General features: G+C 39.7%; 1 protein-coding gene across 4 annotated transcripts; it reads right to left on the bottom strand.

Annotated features, from left to right (window-relative positions):
* Positions 1–1619: 1619 nt before the first annotated feature.
* TTC5 (tetratricopeptide repeat domain 5) lies at positions 1620–19972 on the bottom strand. 4 transcript variants are annotated; one of them, XM_036839557.1, is made up of 10 exons: positions 19894–19972; positions 15632–15764; positions 14491–14702; positions 13979–14129; positions 12691–12782; positions 9563–9619; positions 8833–8979; positions 8271–8485; positions 5132–5276; positions 1625–2232 (listed from the first exon to the last, which is right to left on the bottom strand). In XM_036839557.1, exons 1-10 carry the CDS (start codon positions 19942–19944, stop codon positions 2113–2115), a joined length of 1323 nt encoding a protein of 440 aa, XP_036695452.1. In that variant the 5' UTR covers positions 19945–19972; the 3' UTR covers positions 1625–2112. The 4 variants fall into 4 exon arrangements, with proteins under 4 accessions (XP_036695481.1, XP_036695462.1, XP_036695471.1 ...); XM_036839586.1 differs by lacking the exon at positions 5132–5276 and having other exon boundaries at positions 1620–2232; positions 19894–19965; XM_036839567.1 differs by lacking the exon at positions 8833–8979 and having other exon boundaries at positions 1621–2232; positions 19894–19965.
* Between the last annotated feature and the right edge of the window lie 1468 nt (positions 19973–21440).

Below are 21440 nucleotides of genomic sequence, written 5' to 3' on the forward strand. Positions count from 1 at the left end.
GGTTCTCACACATAAGAATCACCTGTAGGATTTGTTAAATACAGATTGCTGACTCTTCCCCAGAATTTCTAATTCGAGGACTGAGGCCTGAGAATTTGTATTTCTAAGAAGTTCCAGGTAATGCTGATGCTCTTGGTCTAGGAACACTCTTTAAGAACCATTGCTATAAAAGAAACTCTTGCACCTACACATCAGGACATGTACAGAATACTAATAATGTATTGCCTTAATAGCAAAAAAAAATGAAACCCAATATTGTTTAACAGTAGGATGGATAAATTGTGGCATAATCATACAATGAGATATTATATATCTGTAAAAACAAATGAGATAAGAACATGGAGAGGCACACAAGAGCTTCTAAGATACTAGTGATTGATATTTCCAGTTTTCAAGCCAGGTGGACATTTTCACAAGTATTCTAATTACTCTTTAAACTGTACACACATATTTTGCATCCTTGTTTGTACATGTATTTCATCAAAAAAATCTTTTGAGTTCTGCTTCTATCACCTGCTGGCCATCTTTCTATTGTCTGGCCCAACATGAACATGTCAACTTGTCTCAGGACTTGAGTAAAAGGGGTACAGTTATTGGATCTCCTCTCTACTGACTTTAATGTATACACCTCACCACCCTCCTCCTTCCCAATTGCTTTCAAACATTTCTCACGATATTTTACACCCCCTCAAGTTCCTGATCACTCTTCCATGACTATAGGCCTCAAAATCAACAACCAGAACTGAATACAAGGCTCTACATGTGGCCTGACAGACACTGTATTTAAAACACTCTCTGGCTAGCAGATTCATTGGTATAATCTAAAAACAGTGTTTTGCAATTATATCATACTGGTTACTCATATTGACTTTATCTTACCTACTAAAATTCCGAGTAATTTTTCATACATGATGTAGAAGATACACCTCCGAAAATTGTCCTTTTTGGACCAAAAGAATGGACTTTAAAATTTTATTTTAGATTCAGCCCTTAAAACTTCTTTAGATAGATTGATGTTTATTCTACCATCCATTTTCTGAGGACTTCTCCATGTTTTACATTCTTCATAAATTGAATGAGTCATCAGTGATATTCAAGTCTCTGATCAAGAGTTGAACAGGACTAGACCAAGGACAAAGACCTGAGCCACATCACTATAAGTCTTCCAAATTAATCTGTATCCATTAATGCACTCTCTGGTTATAACCATTCAGTTGGTTAATAATCCTCCCTCACATTTCCCTATTTTTCCATGAGGATATTAAAAGAAACTGTTATAAAATGTATCACTAGAACCTAAAGGAACTGCATATCTAGATCTCTCTGGTCTTTCACCCTAGTAACACTATGAGAATAGTACTGCTGTCATGTTGGACTATGATAAGGGCCACTCCTAAGGATGACAGAATGGGGAAGTGGAAGGAAGCTGGTTCCCAACAACTTTGTGGAACTGCCATTCCTGCCCTGAGCTGCTTATTGCCAGATTTCTTTTAACTGAGAGAGAAATAAACTATTTTGTTTAAAGAAAAAAGCGGGGAAGGAGGTATTACTCTAATGGATTGAAGTGATCCTAAAACCAAGAATTCAAGCCTAGAGAGAATGAAGCAGGCCAAACTACACAGTATTTTTTTTCCAAACAAATTTAATTCTGTTCCAGCCCCAAAGAAGGGGAAGCACCTAAATTTTAAAAATAAAAATTGCTCAAAAACTATGTCATTAAAAAAATTAAGCCCCCTCCCTTAGCAATAAATACTGAAATGATATATACACATGAGGCTCAGGAAGGAGGCAAGAACAGGAACCTTGGGGACTCTGTCCCATGACAAGGTCCCAACACTTCTACCAACTCCATGCTCTTTGCCTAAAACATAGAAGAGCAATGGAAGAGGCAGGAGATATACCAGGGACATGTGTGGTCCCAGAGAGAGCTGGAACATAACAGGAGAGAAAGAAGACACAAAGTGTCTTACAGGGCAGAGGAAAGGAAAGTTGTCATCTAAAACATCCCCCCAATTCCAGTTGCGTCACTGGATCTGGCTGGTGCAGCTGCCGAGTGCGCTTGAGCTTTTCTCCTCGCCTCCACTCCCTCTTTAGCATGCCATCCAAGGAAGGTCATTCACACTGTGGCCTCGATGCCACTGTGGCAGCGGCCTGGCTGCTGGAGCCCTGAGGCTTCCCATTCACCACCAGCAGGAGGGGCGTCTCCACACGAACACTGGAAAAGGAATAGTCCTGGAAAAGACAAATATACAGAGACTCATTACAGATCCTAAGATGAAACTCCAGCACAGGGATACACCACCTGTGGCTTTCTCACCCCCTCCTTTCCACCTCCCACAGTAGATATACCCCTTACCTCCATCTCACATTAAACAAAGCTGAACTAACATAGGGTATGTAATTTTCCCAAAGTTTTCAATCTTCAGAAGGAAAATCTGGGACAGGTAGAGTGCCAGTAACTGTCATTACAAGAATGGGACAATTCTGATTCAAAAAGAACAGGATCCTGGCACTGCCCAACAAAAGGGTCCCACCAGCTCTACAGAATCTTCCCTTCCCACAGTGTTTATCAAAAATTATAACTAAATACACACAGCAGCCAAGCCAGAGCCAATGGAAAGTCTGAGAAACTCTTAGATCAAGTGTTTGTAAAGTTATAAATTAATCTGCCTAATATAAATTAGACTTACTTCTCCTTTAATATCAGGAGGAATTAACAAAATGTAGGTTTAAACATTCTCCTAATAACAGAAAACATCAGCTCAGCTTATCAGTTCAAATGTACTTTAAGTTGCAAAATGTGTTGTTAAAAGATCTTTATCCAAAAAATACTGTTCCACTTGGAGTGTAAAGGAGGTTCTTTTAAGTCAAAGTAAAGAAGTGAATTAAAGAGTTTTCATAAATCAATTTTTAAAACATCCTAACAGGAACATGGGCAAGTGCCAAAAAAAAAAAAGCAATTTATAAAAGAATTATAGTCAATAAACATATGATAAAATTTTCAACCTCACCAATAATCAAGAAACCGAAGCCAAACAATATTGATGCTATACTTTTCATGTAAAATCAGCAAATAATTTTTCAAAGGTTTCTACACAGAGTTGCAAAGAAAATCATAGAAAAACAATTACTGACATCCACTGTTGATATTAACTGGTACAACCTTCCAAAAAATAGTTTGGCAATATGTATCAAAAGTCTTAGAGGGACTTCCCTGGTGGCGCAATGGTTAAGAATCCACCTACCAATGTAGGGGACAAGGGTTCGATCCCTGGTCTGGGAAGATCCCATATGCCACGGAGCAACTAAGCCTGTGAGCCACAACTACTGAAGCCCGCGAGCCCTAGAGCCCACGCACTGCACCTACTGAGCCCACGCACCACAACGACTACTGAAGCCTGCGTGCCTAGAGCCTGTGCGCTGCAACTACTGAGTCCACACACCGCAACTACTGAAGCCCGTGCGCCTAGAGCCCGTGCTCTGCAACAAGAAGCCACCGCAATGAGAAGCCCGTGCACCGCAACGAAGAGTAGCCCCCGCTTGCCACAACTAGAGAAAGCCCGCGCGCAGCAATGAAGACCCAATGCAGTCAAAAAAAAAAAAAAAAGTCTTAGAATTCTGCATACCCTTTGGAGCCAGGATTCTACCTTACAAATTCACTTAATTTCTTTAATGAATTAATTAAATTTATTTAATAATCATGGATATGCACAGATATTAAAATATTTACTAAAGTACTTTTATAATAAGGAACAATTATTAATAATCTAGATCTGGGGTCAGCAAATTTTTTCTGTAAAGAGTCAAATAATAAATATTTTAGGCTTTGTGGGTCACATGGTCTCTGTCACAGAACTATTCGTCTCTGACACTAGTATAAAAGCAGCCACAGACAACAGTAAACAAATGGGTATACTTTGTTTCAAAAAAATTTAATTACAAACACTGAAATTTTAATTTCCTGTAATTTTCATGTATCACAAATTATTATTATTCTTTCAACTGTTTTCATTTAAAAATATAAAAACCATTCTTGGCTCACAAGCCACACAAAAACAGGCAGTGAGCCAGATTTGGTCAATCGGCCAGAGTTTGCTGACCCTTGATCTAAATGGGGAAAAAGCCGTTAAATATTTGCTCTTGTAGAGTTTTGTAAGGATTAAATGATCCAATGCAGGCCATAAAACTCTTTGCACAGTGTTTAGCAGTCAGTTAAGTGTTCAGTAAATTTTAACTATCATCATCATCTTCATCACCACCTCTATGTGTTAATTCAAAACAATGTTGCAGAATATGGAAAACCACAGGAAATGTTCACAAACATTTGCATATAATATTCCACTCATAATTAAAAATATACATACGAATGTGTACATAAATTTATGAAAAGACTGGAGGTTTACATACCAAACTGTTAACAGTAATAACATCTGACTGACAATATTTCAGTCCATTTTTTAAAATTTACTTTTACTGAAATAATTGGCATATAACATTATGTAAGTTTAAGGTATTAATTAACATGTTAATTTGATATATTTATATATTGCAATATGATTACCACCATTACATTAGCTAACACCTCTATCACATCACATAATTATCATTTCATTTTTGTGGTGGGAACAATTAAGATCTGGTCTCTTGGCAACTTTGAAGTTTATAATACCATATTGTTGTCTATAATCACTATGCTGTGCATTAGATCTCCAGGACTTATTTATCTACTGGTTGCAAGTTGATACCTTTAAACAACATCTCCCCAATTCCACCATCCCAGGATAATCACCATTCTACTCTCTGTTTTCACAGTTTGGCTTTTTAAGATTTCACATGTAAGTGATATCATATGTATTTGTCTTTCTCTGTTCAGTCCATTTTTAAAATTCTTTTTGTTTACTAGTAGTTTTTTAGTAAAGAAAAACAAAACAAAAAACAAAAAAAATTACTTTTTAGTAAAACTATTAGTAAAAAATAAATTACATATATACATATACGTGTGTAAATATAGGATATCATACAACACACACACACATATATATGCATTACTTTATATATATTTTTTAAAAGAGGTAAACTTGTCCCACTTTGAGAGCCTATGAGGTGAGAAAGAATCCTAGCCATCACTCACCTTTCCCTTGTGCTGAATTCGGTGAAGCCGAAGGTTAGGCTCAGGGATGGCTACAGAGTCCCCAATGAGCACTCCCCAGCTCTGCACCATATTATATACCATCACTGCACAGCAAGGTCCATCTGAATCTACCAGGCCAAATGTACTGCCAGGTTAAGATGGGTTAAGAGAGAGAAGAGAAAAAAAAAAAGGAAGTGGGCAGGAAAGAAAAGCAAAAACAGGGGTTTTAAAATATCAGCAAAAAAAAAAAAAGCTTTCTTAGTTACTTATTTAGAACTCCTATGACAGGTACTATCATTCACTATGTATATCTGAGGGCTCATTTGTCTTAGATATGTATCTTTAGAGAACATGCACAAGACTCATCAATCTGTCACTTTTGTAAGAACTTGGGACACATTCAACAAATATTAATAATGAACTAGCTCAAAATGTTGCAGCGGAACAGTATTCCTGCTCTACCAATTTAACTATCACAACCTTCATCAAACTCTCTAACCATTACTGTCAATTTAATTTAATTCCACAAACTTTCACTGAATACCTATCATATGTCAGGCACTGTGAGTGAGCTTATTAGTCTAGTGGGTGTCAGACAATTACACCATCACCAACAGTACAACTGCAATAGGTGCCAGAATAGCTTTTTGCTTGTGATGAATTCAGTGAAGCCAAAGGATGGGCTGTGGGAGCCCAGAAGAGAAATGTCTAAATCAATGGAAAGCCAGGAAGGTTTCTGTGAAGAGGAGACCCTCAAACTTAATCTTAAAGAATGAAAAACTACCTGGGTTAAAACAGGAAAACTAATCCTCAGTGGAAATAAAAAAATCTCTAAGGGAAGGGGATATGGCTTGACTGGGAAGGAACATAAGAGAACTTCTGAGGTGGTGGTCATGTTCTCTATAGGTGTTTAGGTTATATGGGTGTATGCATTTGTCAAAACTTAGGAAATATACACTAAGATCTGTACATTTCATTGTATGTAAATTTTACATAAAAAGAATAAAATTATAAACAAATATTGAACTCTAGTTAATGACTACATGCTGAAGTATTTAGAGGAAAGTATACTAATGTCTGCAATTTACTTTGAAATGGACCAAGAATAAGAGAGACCAACAGATGAACAGGGGAATAAATAGATCTGTGATAAACTATAGTAAAATACTAATAGTAGACTATAGGTACACCAATGTTCACTGTAAAATTCTTTCAATTTTGCTGTATGTTTGAAAATTTTTATAATAAAATGTTGGGGGAAAAATGTAATCTATATCAAGAAGCAGCAAAAAGATTATCCAGGCATAGTAACTGTGTGTAAAAACACAGAGGCATGAAAGTAGCTGTTCTGAAACCTACAAAATAATCCCAAGGTTGGAACAAAACTACACAGTACCAGTAAGAGATTTTAAATAAGAAACAGCAATGGTCAGATCTGCATCTGGGAAATATTTCTCTGTACTGTGGAACACTGGAGGAAAAACAGGGAACAGGGAGACTTGTCTGGAGAAGTGTTAAGAGGCTGAATTAAATTAGTAAAGACAAGAAAGTAGGGACAAAAAGGTATATCTATTGGACTTGGTGATTGCCTCAAAGCAAGAGAATGGAGAAGTCTAGAACAACTTCCAGAAGTCTTAATTAAGTGACTGAGTAGAGGTGGTACCATTGATTGAAAAGGAATTCAGGGAGGACAAGCAGGTTGACAGAGAAAGATGAGGTGAGTAATTCTGAACATACTGAGTTAGAGGTTTCTTATTATAGTCCAGAGGCAGCTAGATATAGGAATCCAAAAGTTGGAAATGAGCCCTGGGCTGGAGCTAGACCTGTGAGCATAGAAGAGGCAGCCAAAGCCTTGGGTTTGTATGACATCACCAAATGAGACGACCTATAAGTGAGATGCTGAAGAATCGATGCTCATGCCATCACTTGGCACACCCAAATTCACAGCAAACACTGCAAATCAAGCACAGCATTCTCCTGGTGAAACCAGTCAAAGCCTCAGAATCCTTCTTTACAGTAAATCATGCAGCCACTGCCAAGTGATCAGAGCTGGCACCTATTTGCCGTCCTGATATAGAGAGAAAAGAGGAAAGGAACAAAAACAGAGGCCTCGTAGAACTTAACATTTAGCAATTGCGCATAAAAAGAGGAGTAGCAAAATATTTGTTCTCAAGGGTCCCTAAAACCCTACCTTTGTCTATATTTCTTTCTCATTCCTCTTAGCTCTAGGGTCTGCTCTAGTAACTAAACTTTTCTCAACTATCTTCTTGCTCTTCAATTCTTCAAATACGTATACCATGAAAATGCCATGGAGGAATATCAGGCATACAATGGGAGTTATATTTTAGTTTGAATGGAGCAGAAGGGATATGAAAGGGAACAGTGAGAGAGAAATCAGAATGTTTCCAGTAGAAGCTACTGGATCAAACACTGGTGATCCCAGAAACAAAAAAAATTCAGCAGAAAACAGAAAAAGGAAACTAGTCAACCAGGGATTGGGAAGTGAGTGAAGGACCAAGGAATGATGACACTGACCAAACCCTCATTTTTCAAGAGTTAAAAATTTTCTAAATGAATATTTTTAACTCATTTCCTCTGCTAGACTATAAGCACCCTTCATTTGGGTGTGTTACTTTTTTTTTTTTAACTCCCTACAACACATATAGCAGATGCTCAATGAATATTTGTTGAATAACATCTGAGAGAATCTCTCCATCAGGCCATAAATTCAAACTCCAAGCTCACCTTCCAGAACTGCTTAGGCATACCTAAGTCCAAACAGGACTTAGAATTCTTCCTCTTTTTGCCTCTATGATCATGAAAACACAAAGAAGTAGGAGAATTTTAAGGTTTCCATCTGTCTCATAAAAAAAAGTAGCTGTCAAATTTCAGCTTCGAATATAGGAGTCCACAGAATACCAAGCTCAGGGAAAAAAATGGATGGTGACAGAATCTATAGAGAGATTGTCAGATATCACCTAAACAATACTTGCTCACAGAAGGGAAGACAGTCACAGAAGTGAAGCAGAACTCACTAATCTCTGACCAATAACAATGTCCTCAACTTTTAGAGAAAGGCCAGGAAATAAGAGCAACTAGTTTAAAAGGATGAAGAAGAGAAAAGGCAAGAGAAACTCACAAGGGGACTTTCTCCTCCGTAGTAAGGCTGAACACCACCTTTCCCAGGACCACAGCTCCACTATTTACACCAGGCTGCAGAGCACTCAGGGGCTTGCGCTCCAGGGTCACCTTCTGCCCAGAGGCTGACGGATAGCGCCCATCACCACAAGGGCCTAGATGGGCTGGGCGCAAGCTTCCCAGCATGCTCTGTAACTTTCTGGTCTTCACCTTTCCCTGTAAAGGAAAAGGAAATAGGTAAGAAGCTGGGAACTGATAGGGAGGGTGGGAGGGAGAGAGACGCAAGAGGGAAGAGATATGGGGATATATGTATATGTATAGCTGATTCATTTTGTTATAAAGCAGAAACTAACACACCATTGTAAAGCAATTATACTCCAATAAAGATGTTAAAAAAAAAAAAAAAAAAGAAGCTGGGAACTAGTCACTCTCCTTGAGAGTCTAGACCTCCCCTCCCACCTACCCACTTCTGTAGGGTCACTACTACCGAGGCCTACTTTATTCTTATTTTATTGACCTACAGCAGAATAAAAAAGCAGGATTCAGCATTTAGACATCTCTACCTTGCTCTCAAGGAGGCTGGTTAATCTATTCAGGAAATCCAGGAGTTGCTGCTCTCGCTGCTGGGGCTCTGGCCAGGCAGGGTCCAGTGCTGCAGCCCGAGAAAAGCCTTCCAGGGCCTCCCCATAATTCTCTTCATATTTATGTAACTGCACAAGAAGTAACCAAAAACCTCCCAATTATAAGTGTGTTCAACACAAACTATCCGTGGGGTGGGAGAGGGGCGGGGGAGAGATTAGTAATAGCACAGTGGGCTAGGAATCTAGAGAAATAAACTGTTTTCCTTCCCAGCTGTCTTCCTCTTCTACAAATGAACAGCCTGAGGAGCCAGTAACACCTTACATCCTGGCCAAGGTGATCGCAACCCCAAAGATGGAATCATTTCAAAGAAGCTAACTTCCAAACTCTAAAACAGTTAAGTTGTATATATTGGGTGATTCTATTTTTATGTTTACAACGAACACTTCAGGAAAGTCTTCTAAACTGTGTCCCCTATCCTCTATGTACCCTCCCACCAACTCAGCCCCTTTTCCTTTCCCTCCAGATGCTTTAGTCAAACTAAGCTAGCTTTCCCCAGAAATAATTTGGCTTTCCTCTCGCAGTTTGTACCCAACCTTGTCCCTGTGAATACTCAGTTATCCTCACAGGCTAAGACCTAGATATCTTATGTATTTGACCTTCAGATGACCACTCCCCCACACAAATGATATTTTTTTTTTTTTTTTTTTTTACCGTTGCCCTGTTCAGATGAAGATCAGGATTGCTGGAAGCTGTCCTGTCAACCTTCTCCTATAGTGGGATAAAAAGACCATCAGTGGCTCTTGTCTCAGTCTTAAGGATGGCCATGCACAACATGTCCTAAACCTCCTTACCCTGGAAAAATTTAAGTTTCTTGCTTGTCAAAATGTTGCCCAGGGCTTCCCTGGTGGCGCAGTGGTTAAGAATCCACCTGCCAATGCAGGGAACATGGGTTCGATCCCTGGTCCGTGAAGATCCCACATGCCACGGAGCAACTAAACCCGTGTGCCACAACTACTGAGCCTGCACTCTAGAGCCTGCGAGCCGCAACTATTGAGCCCACGCGCCACAACTACTGGACCCCACGCACCGAGAGCCCGTGCTCCGCAACAAGAGAAGCCTGCGCACCACAACAAAGAGTAGCCCCCACTTGCCGCAACTAGAGAAAAACCCACACATGGCAACAAAGACCCAACGCAGCCAAAAATAAAATAAATTAAAAAAAAAAAGTTTCCTATACCCACACTGTTATACAGTAACTGCTTGTGTGGCACATATTACTCAATCCCTGAAACCTCAAGGATGAAAGGGTTTCGTATGTGCATGAAACTTTAAAATATGATTATAATTTATCCATGCAATAGTATAAAAATAGAAGAAATATGTGATTAACATCTGATAAAGGGACTTCCCTGGTGGCTCAGTGGTTAAGACTCCGCGCTCCCAATGCAGGGGGCCCAGGTTCAATCCCTGGCCAGGGAACTAAATCCCACATGCATGTTGCAACTAAGAGTTCGCATGCTGCAACCAAGGAGCCCGTGAGCTGCAGCTAAGACCTGGTGCAACCAAATAAATAAATAAGTCTGTCATACAGAGTGAAGTAAGTCAGAAAGAGAAAAACAAATACCCTACGCTAACGCATATATATGGAATCTAAAAAAACGGTACGGATGAACCTAGTGGCAGGGCAGGAATAAAGGTGGAGACGTAGAGAATGGACTTGAGGACACGGGGAGGCGGAAGGGAAGCTGGGATGAAGTCAGAGAGTAGCACTGACATATATACACTACCAAACGTAAAATGGATAGCTAGTAGGAAGCTGCTGCATAGCACAGGGAGATCAGCTCGATGCTTTGTGACAACCTAGAGGAGGGTGATAGGGAGGGTCGGAGGGAGGCTCAAGAGGGAGGGGACATGGGGATATATGTATACATATAGCTGATTCATTCTGTTGTATAGCAGAAACTAACACAACATTGTAAAGCAGATATACTCCAAAAAAGATGAAAAAAAAAAACCCTTGAACAACACAGGTTTGAACTGCACAGATACACTTACATGTGAATTTTTTCCAGTAAAAACTACAATACTAAAAAAAAAAAAAAAAAAAAACTGATAAAAAATTTATTTTAATCAATGAGATGCTGGTATAAATGAGGAAAGCCTAGGAAAGAAATGATGTCAATTTAATGCATTTCCTCTGCCCATGAGCCTGGCTCCAGATACAAACATCTACATCCAAGCTCCCTTAAAACACAGAGTGAAAGCCAAATTCTGATTCTCCAATTTAAATACATGGCCAGAAACCACATGACAATGCAGACAAATATGTCACGAAGGAAATGCTGGCTATGTTCATGGCTATGATCACTTTATTTTTTTAATTCTATTCACTGCCTGGCACACTGCAAAAGCACAAACAACATGAATTAAATTGTTTAAATGGTTGGTTCAACTATGTTTAAAAATGCAGGACTGATGAAGAAATTAAGAGTTAAAAGCAACTGTTTAGCAGAAGGCAAACATAAAATTTTAAGGAGTACATCATGCTTTAAAATGTAAACATTTACCAGATTAAGAAATTAGAGTAAAATATAATTCCTCAGCCTGAAAATGTCCCTGATTGATAAAAAGAACAACCCCACTGGCTATACAGGTTGGGCTGAGTTAAATGCCACCATTAAGACTACAGTGAGAAGCACAGTGTGTGAGGAAGTCATATCTGTCATTTCTTAAACAGCCATTTTATTACTGCACGCTCCTCTGTCGTGAGTGTGAGTCCCACCAGTTGAGCTGCACTCGTCAGCACAGCAGTGAGGGCAAGAGCACAGTGCACACGTGTGTGCCCACAGCTCCCGAGTATGGCTGCACCAGAGTTCAACCAGGGTAATGCCAAACAAATAGTATGAGAAGTGTACTTTTTAAGAAATTAATTTGAGTTGAGATATTTTTGAAATATAAAAATTGGTTGTATTTTTTAAAGCTATAATTCTTGTAGATATCTTGTGCTTAAAATTTTGACTGTGCTTATTAAAAATGGTTATCTATGTTTTGCACTTCAGCTTTGTGAAAAATAAAGTTTCTGTGGGATGGTGAAAAAAGAACAGTTCCTAAACTGCAAACATGAGTATAAGGTAGCTATATTCCTTATTCTGCCACTCAGAGCAAAATAAATAATGGTAAGTTAAAAAGCAAGTCTCCATGTCAAGAGAAAACAAAAGAAAGTGAATATGAAGCCTATATAAAAAGTGCTCAGAAGGTCAATGTAAACCTTGTAACAGTGAGCAGGCACTCAAGGCCTGAAGGAAATCCCCCTGCAAGTGGCTATCGATATAAACATAGCCTGAAAGCCTAAGGCAAAGCATGAGCTCCAGTGAATTAATCCCTAGGCTATAATGTAGAATGGGCTACATGCTGTTTTCCATTTTAGTCTGTGGGAGATTCAGAGCCATACTATCTAATGGTTAACCTGGGGATACTGCTTAATTTATACTTAAGCATCAGGGTTTTCATTTTTCTTTAAAAATGTACACGAATATTAATAAGCATTATTTTCACACAGAACATGTTAAAAAGATGAACATGTTGGCATGGGCTCTGTGGTTTGGTTATACATGCCTGTACGAAATCCAAACAGCTCAAGGAGCTACCTAGCACTGAGGCACACACTGCAAGTGGTTGATACATCAACTTTGCACACCCAGCTTTGCGAAACTATGCACACTGGACGCCAGCAAACACTGCCCGTGCATCTTGCTAAAAAGCCACAAGGAAGACTGAACAACACTCTTGTTTCTGTTGCTGCCTCTATATATCTTGCCTGGGTGACCATAAATACTTACTGCTTGGGCATAGGCACTGAGGGCTTGCTGGGAGATCTTAGGGTTCTGGCCAGTGCTGAAGTAAAGAGAAAGGTACGCGTTCCCCAGAATATCTGAAAGAGAAACACAGGGTTCCGCATGTAAGGAGCTTGAAGCCGCCACTCAATCCTAACAAGGAAAAAGCTGAACAGACTGAAAAATCCACAACTCTTCCTGGATGCATAAGAAAGGGGATAACACAGGGCAAACCGCTACCCCCAAAATTGGAGAGACAGATGAATACAGGGAGTTATGGCTTAGCAGAGCAGAAACTTATGAGCTACCACAGGAACACTGCTGGGGTAGGAAAACCTGAACTGAAACTGATGAATTCTGGAGGCTCAGTGTGGACAAGCCCAGGGGTCCCAGTCACAAGGGAGTCCCCATAATATTGTGAGATTCACCTCCAGGAACTGAACCAGATTCCCACAGCAAATATCGGAGAAGAACACCCTCATACTTCCAGCAGAGGGAGGGGGCAAAGGAACTTTTCTGAAATATGCCAGAGCACTCTCTTCTTCTTCTTCTTCTTCTTGTGGGGTTTTTTGGCCACATCACATGGCTTGTGGGATCTCAGTTCCCCGACCAGGGACTGAACCCAGGCCATGGCAATGAAAGCCTGTGACCTTAACCACTAGGCTACCAGGGAACTCCCGAGCACTCCATTCTTAACAAGGCCTGCCCTCAGGAGAAACTAATTAACCAGAGTCTAACCTGCTAGGGTAAGCTACCAGTTATCAGAGGGTAACTGACCTAAGGAAGAGAAATACCCAACTCCAACCCACTCTAGCCATCCTGTCCCACCTAAGGGGGTTGGGGGGGAGGAGAAAAAAACTAAGAAACACAGTGATGGATCATCTCAGAGCTCAAGTTCAAAGTATAACTATTTTGGTTACCCTCAAAAGTCTATAATGAAAGGCCCCGCATCTGAAACAAACCACTGATGACACTAAACTTACAAGTATACCCAAAATTCCACTGGGATAAAGAGGCAAACATGGACCCAAAGGAGGAACTACAACAGACTGCACAAAAGCCCTGCCTTGCTTATATGGAAACACAAGCCTGCTCTCTTCGATGAAAAGGTCCAAGAGTTCCTAGAATAGTAGTTCATCAAAATATCTTTTGGGCTTCTTCAAAGCGAAGATGCCCTGGCTTCACACTGATTGCAGTCAAACTCAATAGATGGGCTCCAGATGATTCTGGTGTGCAGCCACGGTTCAGAACCACTGCTCTAGAAACTTGCTGGAGATCTTTTGAGAGCACTCACACCAAGAGCGGCCATCAAGGATGTCCATCTGCACAGCCAGCTTAGCCTGTCGCACACTGTCCATGACACGGCGAGAATGTTCATCTCCAGAGTCAGTCCGCAGCTGGCGAAGCACCATTGACAGGTTTTGAAGGGAGACTTTGTTCTTGCACTGCAAATGGAAAAGGTGTATATTCAACCTTTGTGATTCTAGTTCCCCTTTCCAGATCTACTCTATCTCAATCTTATTCTAATTTTTCATCTTAATTCTTACTGCCATCTGTGTCTTAGACCCCCATTTACAGGATCAACTTGGTTGCTAACTTTTCTTCACTTCTCATCTACCCCTGAACCTGATCCCATCATCTTCTTCCTTTCTCAGTCCCCTGTCCCTGTTTTCCCTCCCTTCTGATTCTGTTCTCCTAGTTCCAGTACAATTCTACTCTGGTATTCATGATCTAGGGAAACTCACAGAACCAAAGAAATCCCATCCTTCCCATCTGTGTTTTCTAAGGGCATAATGGGTGGCTCACATGGGTGAGAGCTCCTGAGAAGCAGGTGTGGGCAGCTGCAACATCCCCTTTTTTCCAGTACACCTCACCCAGCTGGTTCCAGGCTTCCACCAGCTTGGGCTCCAGCTTCACAGCCTTTGACAGAAGCTCCTCAGCCTTAGGGCTATAGTCAGGAGTCACATTCAGTGCCTTCCCAGTTAGCATCAGAACCTGTGCCTTGCCCTGGACAGAACCTAGGAGGAAGGGAAAAGAAAAGTGGAAAGGAAAGTGGAAACCTAGGCAGTCTTACAGGTAAGACTAGCGTATTCTCTCTCAAGGAATAACCCCATGCCAGTTCTAGGAATGAAATAATTGAGAAAAATCTTCATGAACAAATCATTTATTGAAAACCTACCACATGCAGCGTACCGTTAGAAAACAGGGTACCAAAGAAAGCACCACCCCTACCTTTGAGGGGCTTACAATCTAGTGGAGAGGACAATGCATATCCATGGAAAATCAAAAAAACAATGAAAAGGAGCATATGGCATACACCCAAAGAATGAACTTTACAAAGTGAAAAGGAGAAAAGACCAGACACTCCAGGGAGAAAAATGATGTAAACAAAGAGGCATAAATACATGTAGCATGTTAGTGGGAGAATGGATGGTTCACCCTGAATGAAACAAAAAGTTCCTTTGTAAGTAGGTAGTCAGAGATAAGGGTAGGAAAAAAACGTCAGACAATGGAGACTTGAATACCAAGTGAAGAGGTCTGGACTTCAATCAGTCAAAAGTAGGAATCTTTGAAGATACTTGAGCAGAGAGGCAGACAAGGAATGAGAGTAAATGCGTGAAGTAAGGATTTAGAAACATAATGGCCATGGTCATTATTTAAGTTGATTTGGAAGTAAAAGAAATTAGAGGCAGAAAGGTCAGTTAAGAAGACTACTGCAATAGTCATCAAGCAACAAGCATGCTCTTTTTTATTTCATGGCATTGGGAAATGGAGTTTAGAGAGCTGAAAGGCTGCCATCCTTGCACTGGCACCCTTAGAAGAAATATTCTGTTGTACTATCTTGTGGCAGCCACAAATAGGATACCAAAGAATCTACAGAGAGAGCAAAACTCCACCACATTTCAGTGAGGGCCCGGGGGCTGGCATGTTCTTTTGGGACGCATACCCACTACTTCCTCCATCTGCTGCAGGGTCTTCTCCATCTCCTCCCGCACATCCTGTTGCTTCCTCCCAGCATCCTCAACACTGTGTGTCTCGAAATAGCACTCGCGAAATGAATAGAGCTGATCCACCAGTTCCTAGGAAGTATAAGAATGGTACCATTAAGTGCAGAGAATACCAGACAAGTAAATTTGAGATTGGCTAGCCATTCCAGCTTTTGGCCTGGAAATGCTGATTCTCTATCTTACCTAGGAATGACACAAGAGGCAGGTGGACAGGTCTATCAAAATACCACAGATCGTGAAGGAAAGTAGCCCAGCCTACTCTCACACTGTCCCAAGCCAGTCAGCACCGTGATGATGGTTCTCTCCTCCCAGATCCAGCAGAGCTTCCAAAATGACTAAGCACTTCACATACCATAGTCAGGAGGGAGGAAATGCTTTGCAACTTGAGATAAAACAAAGTTAATAAGATCATCCTATCTGGTACTGGTCCCCAAAGTGTAAAACTTCGAAATTTACCTATTTAAAACTGTACTTCCTAACAAAAACAATCCCTTACCCCTGATTTTCCTATGTCGGTATCTGAAAATACATGACCTCTGTGAATATGACAAGTAAGAGTCGTTTTCTACAACAAACAGACCAATTTAAGCTTGATAATCTTGGTATTTTTTACAGAGTTTTGATTCTTTAAACACTTGTGCTTTTGTTTGTTTTATTTTTGTCAAGTCACCTTCTGGCTCTCTTGCATTCTTTCCAAGTAAATGTTCTCTTTCCTCTTTAAATATTTCTATCTCTGAGTCTTCCTGGGACACCAGTCAAAGCTTTTCCATTATCTAGTCTTTCCTAAAACAAAACAGCAGCAGAAAGGTATAATCCAATCCTACCAAGTCTTATCAACTACCTCCACATCACATCCCACATCCATCCCCGTGTCTCCATCTCTCTATGACTATTCTCAGCTAAATCAGCATCATTACTTGCCTGGACTATTTCAATAGCTTCTTAACTGGTCGTCCTGCTTCTACTCTTTCCCATTCTCCTCACTATAGCTGGAGTGGCCTTACAGAAATGTACCTCATGTCACAAACCCTCAGACAGTTTCCCACTGCAGACAGAATAAAATCCAACTCCTTATTATGGCCTAGAAGACTATAAGATCTGACCTCCCACCATTCATCCTGCCGCAGACTTCTTATCACTCTCCTACAATACTCAAGCCACACTGGCTTTCATCTAGTTCCTCAAATCCACTAAGCCCAATCCCACCTTTACACATGCTGTTCCCTCTGCCTGGACATTCTTCCTCCTGACCTTTGCATGGCTCACTTCTCATCATTATTTAGATCTCAGTTCAAATATCAATTTTTCAGAGAGGCTTTCCCTGACTACCCAAACTAAAGTAACCCCTTCCTCCTCCGCCCCACTGTTAAATCACACTCCTACTTTCCTTCATGGTACTTATTTGAAATTATGTGGCCTATTCATTAATCATCCACTGTCTATCTCCACCACTGGGATGTAAGCTCCATGATGGAAGTATCTTAATCGATTTTGTTTAGAGCTATACCTGAGCACTACCAGAGGGTGTGGGACATGATAGGCTCTCATTAAATAAATTAATGAATCTCCCTTTCTCTAACAAATACTTATGTACTATACTTAATTTAAAATCCTACCCAGAATGAAGAAGTTAGACTCTCGCTTTCTGCAGCAGTGCTTTTCAAGTTGTGTTGTGTGTATTATTTCCAGGACCCAGCCTACAGACATTCTGATGTTAGTAGCTTTAGCAGAACCCAAAATTCTGCATTTTAACAAGCACCCTGCATGACTTTAATAAAAATGATCTGTAAAACACACTTTGAGAAAAATCGTTTTATATATTCCTTCTAACCTAAAATGTCTATAACAATGAAATAAAGTTTACCACCATTCCCATGAATAGCAACATCACCATCCTTTTCCTCTCTCTACTGCATTCTCCTATTCCATCCCTGCACCTTCCCCACTCACCCCCAAGATACCCCAGGTATCCTCTACCTAGCTGCTTAGGGCATCTACCACAAATCAAAGCAGGAAAAAACAGCTCTCAGCAAATACTACAACCCATTTCCTTTAGTCCTGCAATCAGCACAGCTACATATTAAGAATTATAGAAAAGGTCTTATTGTTTGCTTTTAGTTGTTATAGCAAACATGCAAGAAATTGATTTTGTTGTTGGTTTGTTTTCCTAGAGTGAACATTTTTAATAACTTTTTTCTCATGGCAAAAATCAATATATATTAGTTGTTAAAATTCAAATAGGTACATGTAAAATAGAAAAGGTTAAAAATTCCTCATAATCATCCCAATAACCTCAGAGATAACCACTGCTTAGTTTACCTTTTCAGGTTTTTTTCTACACATATGCAAACATACATACACAAACAATGTTTGTAATATGGAGCCAGGATTGAGAATCTCTGATTTCAGTCAGTCACACTAGGGAATAAAATTCAATTAATCCAAGTCAACTGGATGTGAAATAAAGCTCACACTCTAAAAAGCGTTATTATTTTAATCTGCTCAAGAAACAAAGAAATCTCACCAATGTTTAAACTTTTGCAGTAGAAGCCTTTAAGAAAGTTACAAGCTTGTCATAAGCCTAATGTTTAAATTTCAGGCTGTCTTAGAACACAAAAAACTCAGTTTCTGAGGTTTAAGAAAAATCTTCAGTCATCAAAAGAAAGGTAAAGAACCAAGCAATTAGTTAGCTCCTACCTACCAAGTACAAAAGACTGTCCCAATGTTTCAGACATTACATGAAATTTCTAAAAATCTTATATTTGTATTTGTATGGAAATATGTATGGAAATATGTTAATATAAATGTTTCAGACATTACATGAAATTTCTAAAAATCTTATATTTGTATTTGTATGGAAATATGTATGGAAATATGTTAATATAAATGTTTCAGACATTACATGAAATTTCTAAAAATCTTATATGTTCTGGTATAATGTTATAAGTAATAATCCTAGTTATTACTTTAAAATGTATATCTCAGAAATAACTAATTTTCTTGTCAACTGCATTATTATGAACTTTCATCAAATCTTTAACCGTGGTCATTTTTAAGTCTTTTGTCATTTACAGACAGTTCTGGGTGTACTCTGATGATTTTGCAAATATGTTCCTATAAAAGGGTTTCATCTTCAAGAAATTCATGGAAAAGACTCTGACAAGTACAGGTTTCTGGTAACTGACTGTACTGCTGAACTGAATGAATAAGCATTTTCAGAACTCTAATGAAAAACTGATGAACTCATAGAAGTGCTAACAAAAGATCAAGATGAAAAAAAAATTAATTACATGGGACTGAGTGAACTGATGAGGATGAGTATAATTTTTGTGACTTTCTGTCTGAATTAAAAAAAAAAAAAAATCCCACAAGGACTCAGAGGCAAAGAATATACAAATCAATTTTCACTGCAAAGTAAAGGAGCTGTTACAGTGGAGGATTACTGGACTGAATGTCAATATTATGACATAGTATGAGTGTGTTTCATGTTTGGTAATTGCAATCATTGTTGCTTTTGTTGTGGTCATCCATGTACAATGCTTGGTGTCAGTCTATTTATCTCTTGTAAAAATAAAATACAGTGTGTGTGTGTGTGTGAATAAAAAAAAAAAAAAAAAAAAAAGACTGTCCCACTCACCACAGTCAACTGTGGACTGGGTGGAGTCTGGAGCCTTCTGCCCCAGGCCCCAAACTGGAATTGCACAGTGTGCAAAAAATCAAAACTGTGAAGTTCTAAGGGGAGTAACCAGAATACACGCGGTGCAAGCCACTATTGTGATCGCTGCCAATTTGAAAGCAGAAAAGTACTGAAGAAATGGTCTTTGTGGGGATCAAAACAACATGAGATAGGTAACAGCTCCTGCAGATCTGCCAAACACAAGTGTATGCTATTTGTTGTGAGTGAATCTTGGGGAAAAAAAATTCCCAAGAAATGTACAGGAAGAAAGTTAGCAATAAATCCTCTTCCCAACAGGACCGAAATTGAGTGCAGTCAGGTCAGCAGCAGGCGGTCCCAACAAACTGGCTGCGCCCGTCCCCTGCCCGGGACCTCCCCTAGCCAGCGGCGGCTGCACCTTCGGGAGTTGTTACAGTAACCACACAGACACCAGCGTCGGGTATATGTCAAGAAATTCGAAGGCACTGCATAAACTGGGCTCTCTACTTCTTCCCGAGTAATATAGATTTTAATCTATGGCCTCACCTGCAATTTCGACAAAATCTCCCTGACTTCTTCCTCTTCCTCAGCCATCATTTCCCAGACACCCTTGGCTTCTCCGCCCCCAACTTTATAACCACAGAGACGCATACCCGTCCCCACCATGGAGCCACAGCGACATCTAGAGCTCTGGAGGCTTACCGCGCCTGAGTTTTCAAAGAAGCTGGTTTTGAGCTGGTTTTCAAAGAAGGGCGTCGCTCCAAACCTAATTAACCCAATGCCTATAGCTCAAAGGAAATGGTCTGCAATCACTTTCGAATTCATAAACTTGTTTCTTTTCCAAATCCTGTAAACAAAATGTTCTCGGATTAAGTGCATACATATTACTGTTTCGTATCTTCCTATTTATTTATACCAAGATTATAATACCCCAAAAAAGAAAACAAGCTAAGACAGTGGATGCCTGTGTTGTTAAGTTTAAAATTTTGCGGGAAATGTAGTACAATGGTAAGGTAACTTGTCCGAATGTTTTCCAGGCCTTACAGTGATTTTCTATACATGAGGAATTTTATGATTTTGAACACACTATCCTAATAAATCTACTGCACTTGGGATGGTATTAAGAAAGCCATCACTAATACACTAATAGTATATGTATTAGTACACTAATAATGCTTATTTATTGATAGACTATATCCCCAAGGGTATTTAAAAAAACAATGTCTCTGGAGAGGGAAATAGGGGGACTGAGAGTTGCCTAGGCAAAGAACATTCTTTTCACTGTGTACACTTTTGAATGTTTTATCATGTACATGTATTACCTATTCAAAAACAAACATAATTTTTATTTAAAAAAATTTTTTTTAATATATTTATTTATTTTTGGCTGCGTTGGGTCTTCATTGCTGCACGCGGGTTTCTCTAGCTGTAGTGAGTGGGGGCTGCTCTTCGTTGCGGTGCGCGGGCTTCTCATTGTGGTGGCTTCTCTTGTTCTGGAGCACGGGGTCTAGGCACACGGGCTTCAGTAGTTGTGGCTCACAGGCTCCAGAGTGCAGGCTCGGTAGTTGTGGCGCACGGGCTTAGTTGCTATGCAGCACGTGGGATCTTCTCGGACTAGGGCTCGAACCTGTGTCCCCAGGTGGACACAGGTGGATTCTTAACCTCTGTGCTACCAGGGAAGTCCCCAAACATAATTTTTACCTAAAAAAGTATTTGCTTCCACATAGACTATCTCTGAAAGAGACACAAGACACTGGGAACAGTAATTGCTTCCAGAAAGGGGAAGTGAGTGGTTGGGGAATAGGGGTGAAAGGTAGAATTTTCACTCTATGAATTTTTTTTGTACCTTTTGAATTCGTACCATATGAATGTATTAAACTCTTAAATAACTTTTTTTTTAAGTACCATGTAATAGTCCACCAGAGTTTTTCTTTACTTTTTAGTTTTAATCATAGCTTACTTACACTTCAAACTGATTCTGTGAACCTAACAAAGGAAGAAGCAGAGGTTCAGGACAGAAATCATGAATGTACAAAAATTATTTCTTCAAATCACTTTTTAACAAAATTTAAAACTTCATAGGGAAGAAAAAC

Source organism: Balaenoptera musculus, chromosome 2, assembly GCF_009873245.2.
Source record: "Balaenoptera musculus isolate JJ_BM4_2016_0621 chromosome 2, mBalMus1.pri.v3, whole genome shotgun sequence".
Classification (NCBI taxonomy): Eukaryota; Metazoa; Chordata; class Mammalia; order Artiodactyla; family Balaenopteridae; genus Balaenoptera; species Balaenoptera musculus.

Excerpts from the sequence above, each read along its gene's own strand:
- TTC5 (XM_036839557.1), bottom strand. The coding sequence starts at position 19,944 with ATGATGGCTGAGGAAGAGGAAGAAGTCAGGGAGATTTTGTCGAAATTG. Across the intron at positions 15,765-19,893 it reads AGATTTTGTCGAAATTGCAG|GAACTGGTGGATCAGCTCTA; the intron begins GTGAGGCCATAG and ends TATACTTCCTAG. Across the intron at positions 8,980-9,562 it reads TTCATCTGAACAGGGCAACG|TTACATAAATATGAAGAGAA; the intron begins GTAAAAAAAAAA and ends CTTCTTGTGCAG.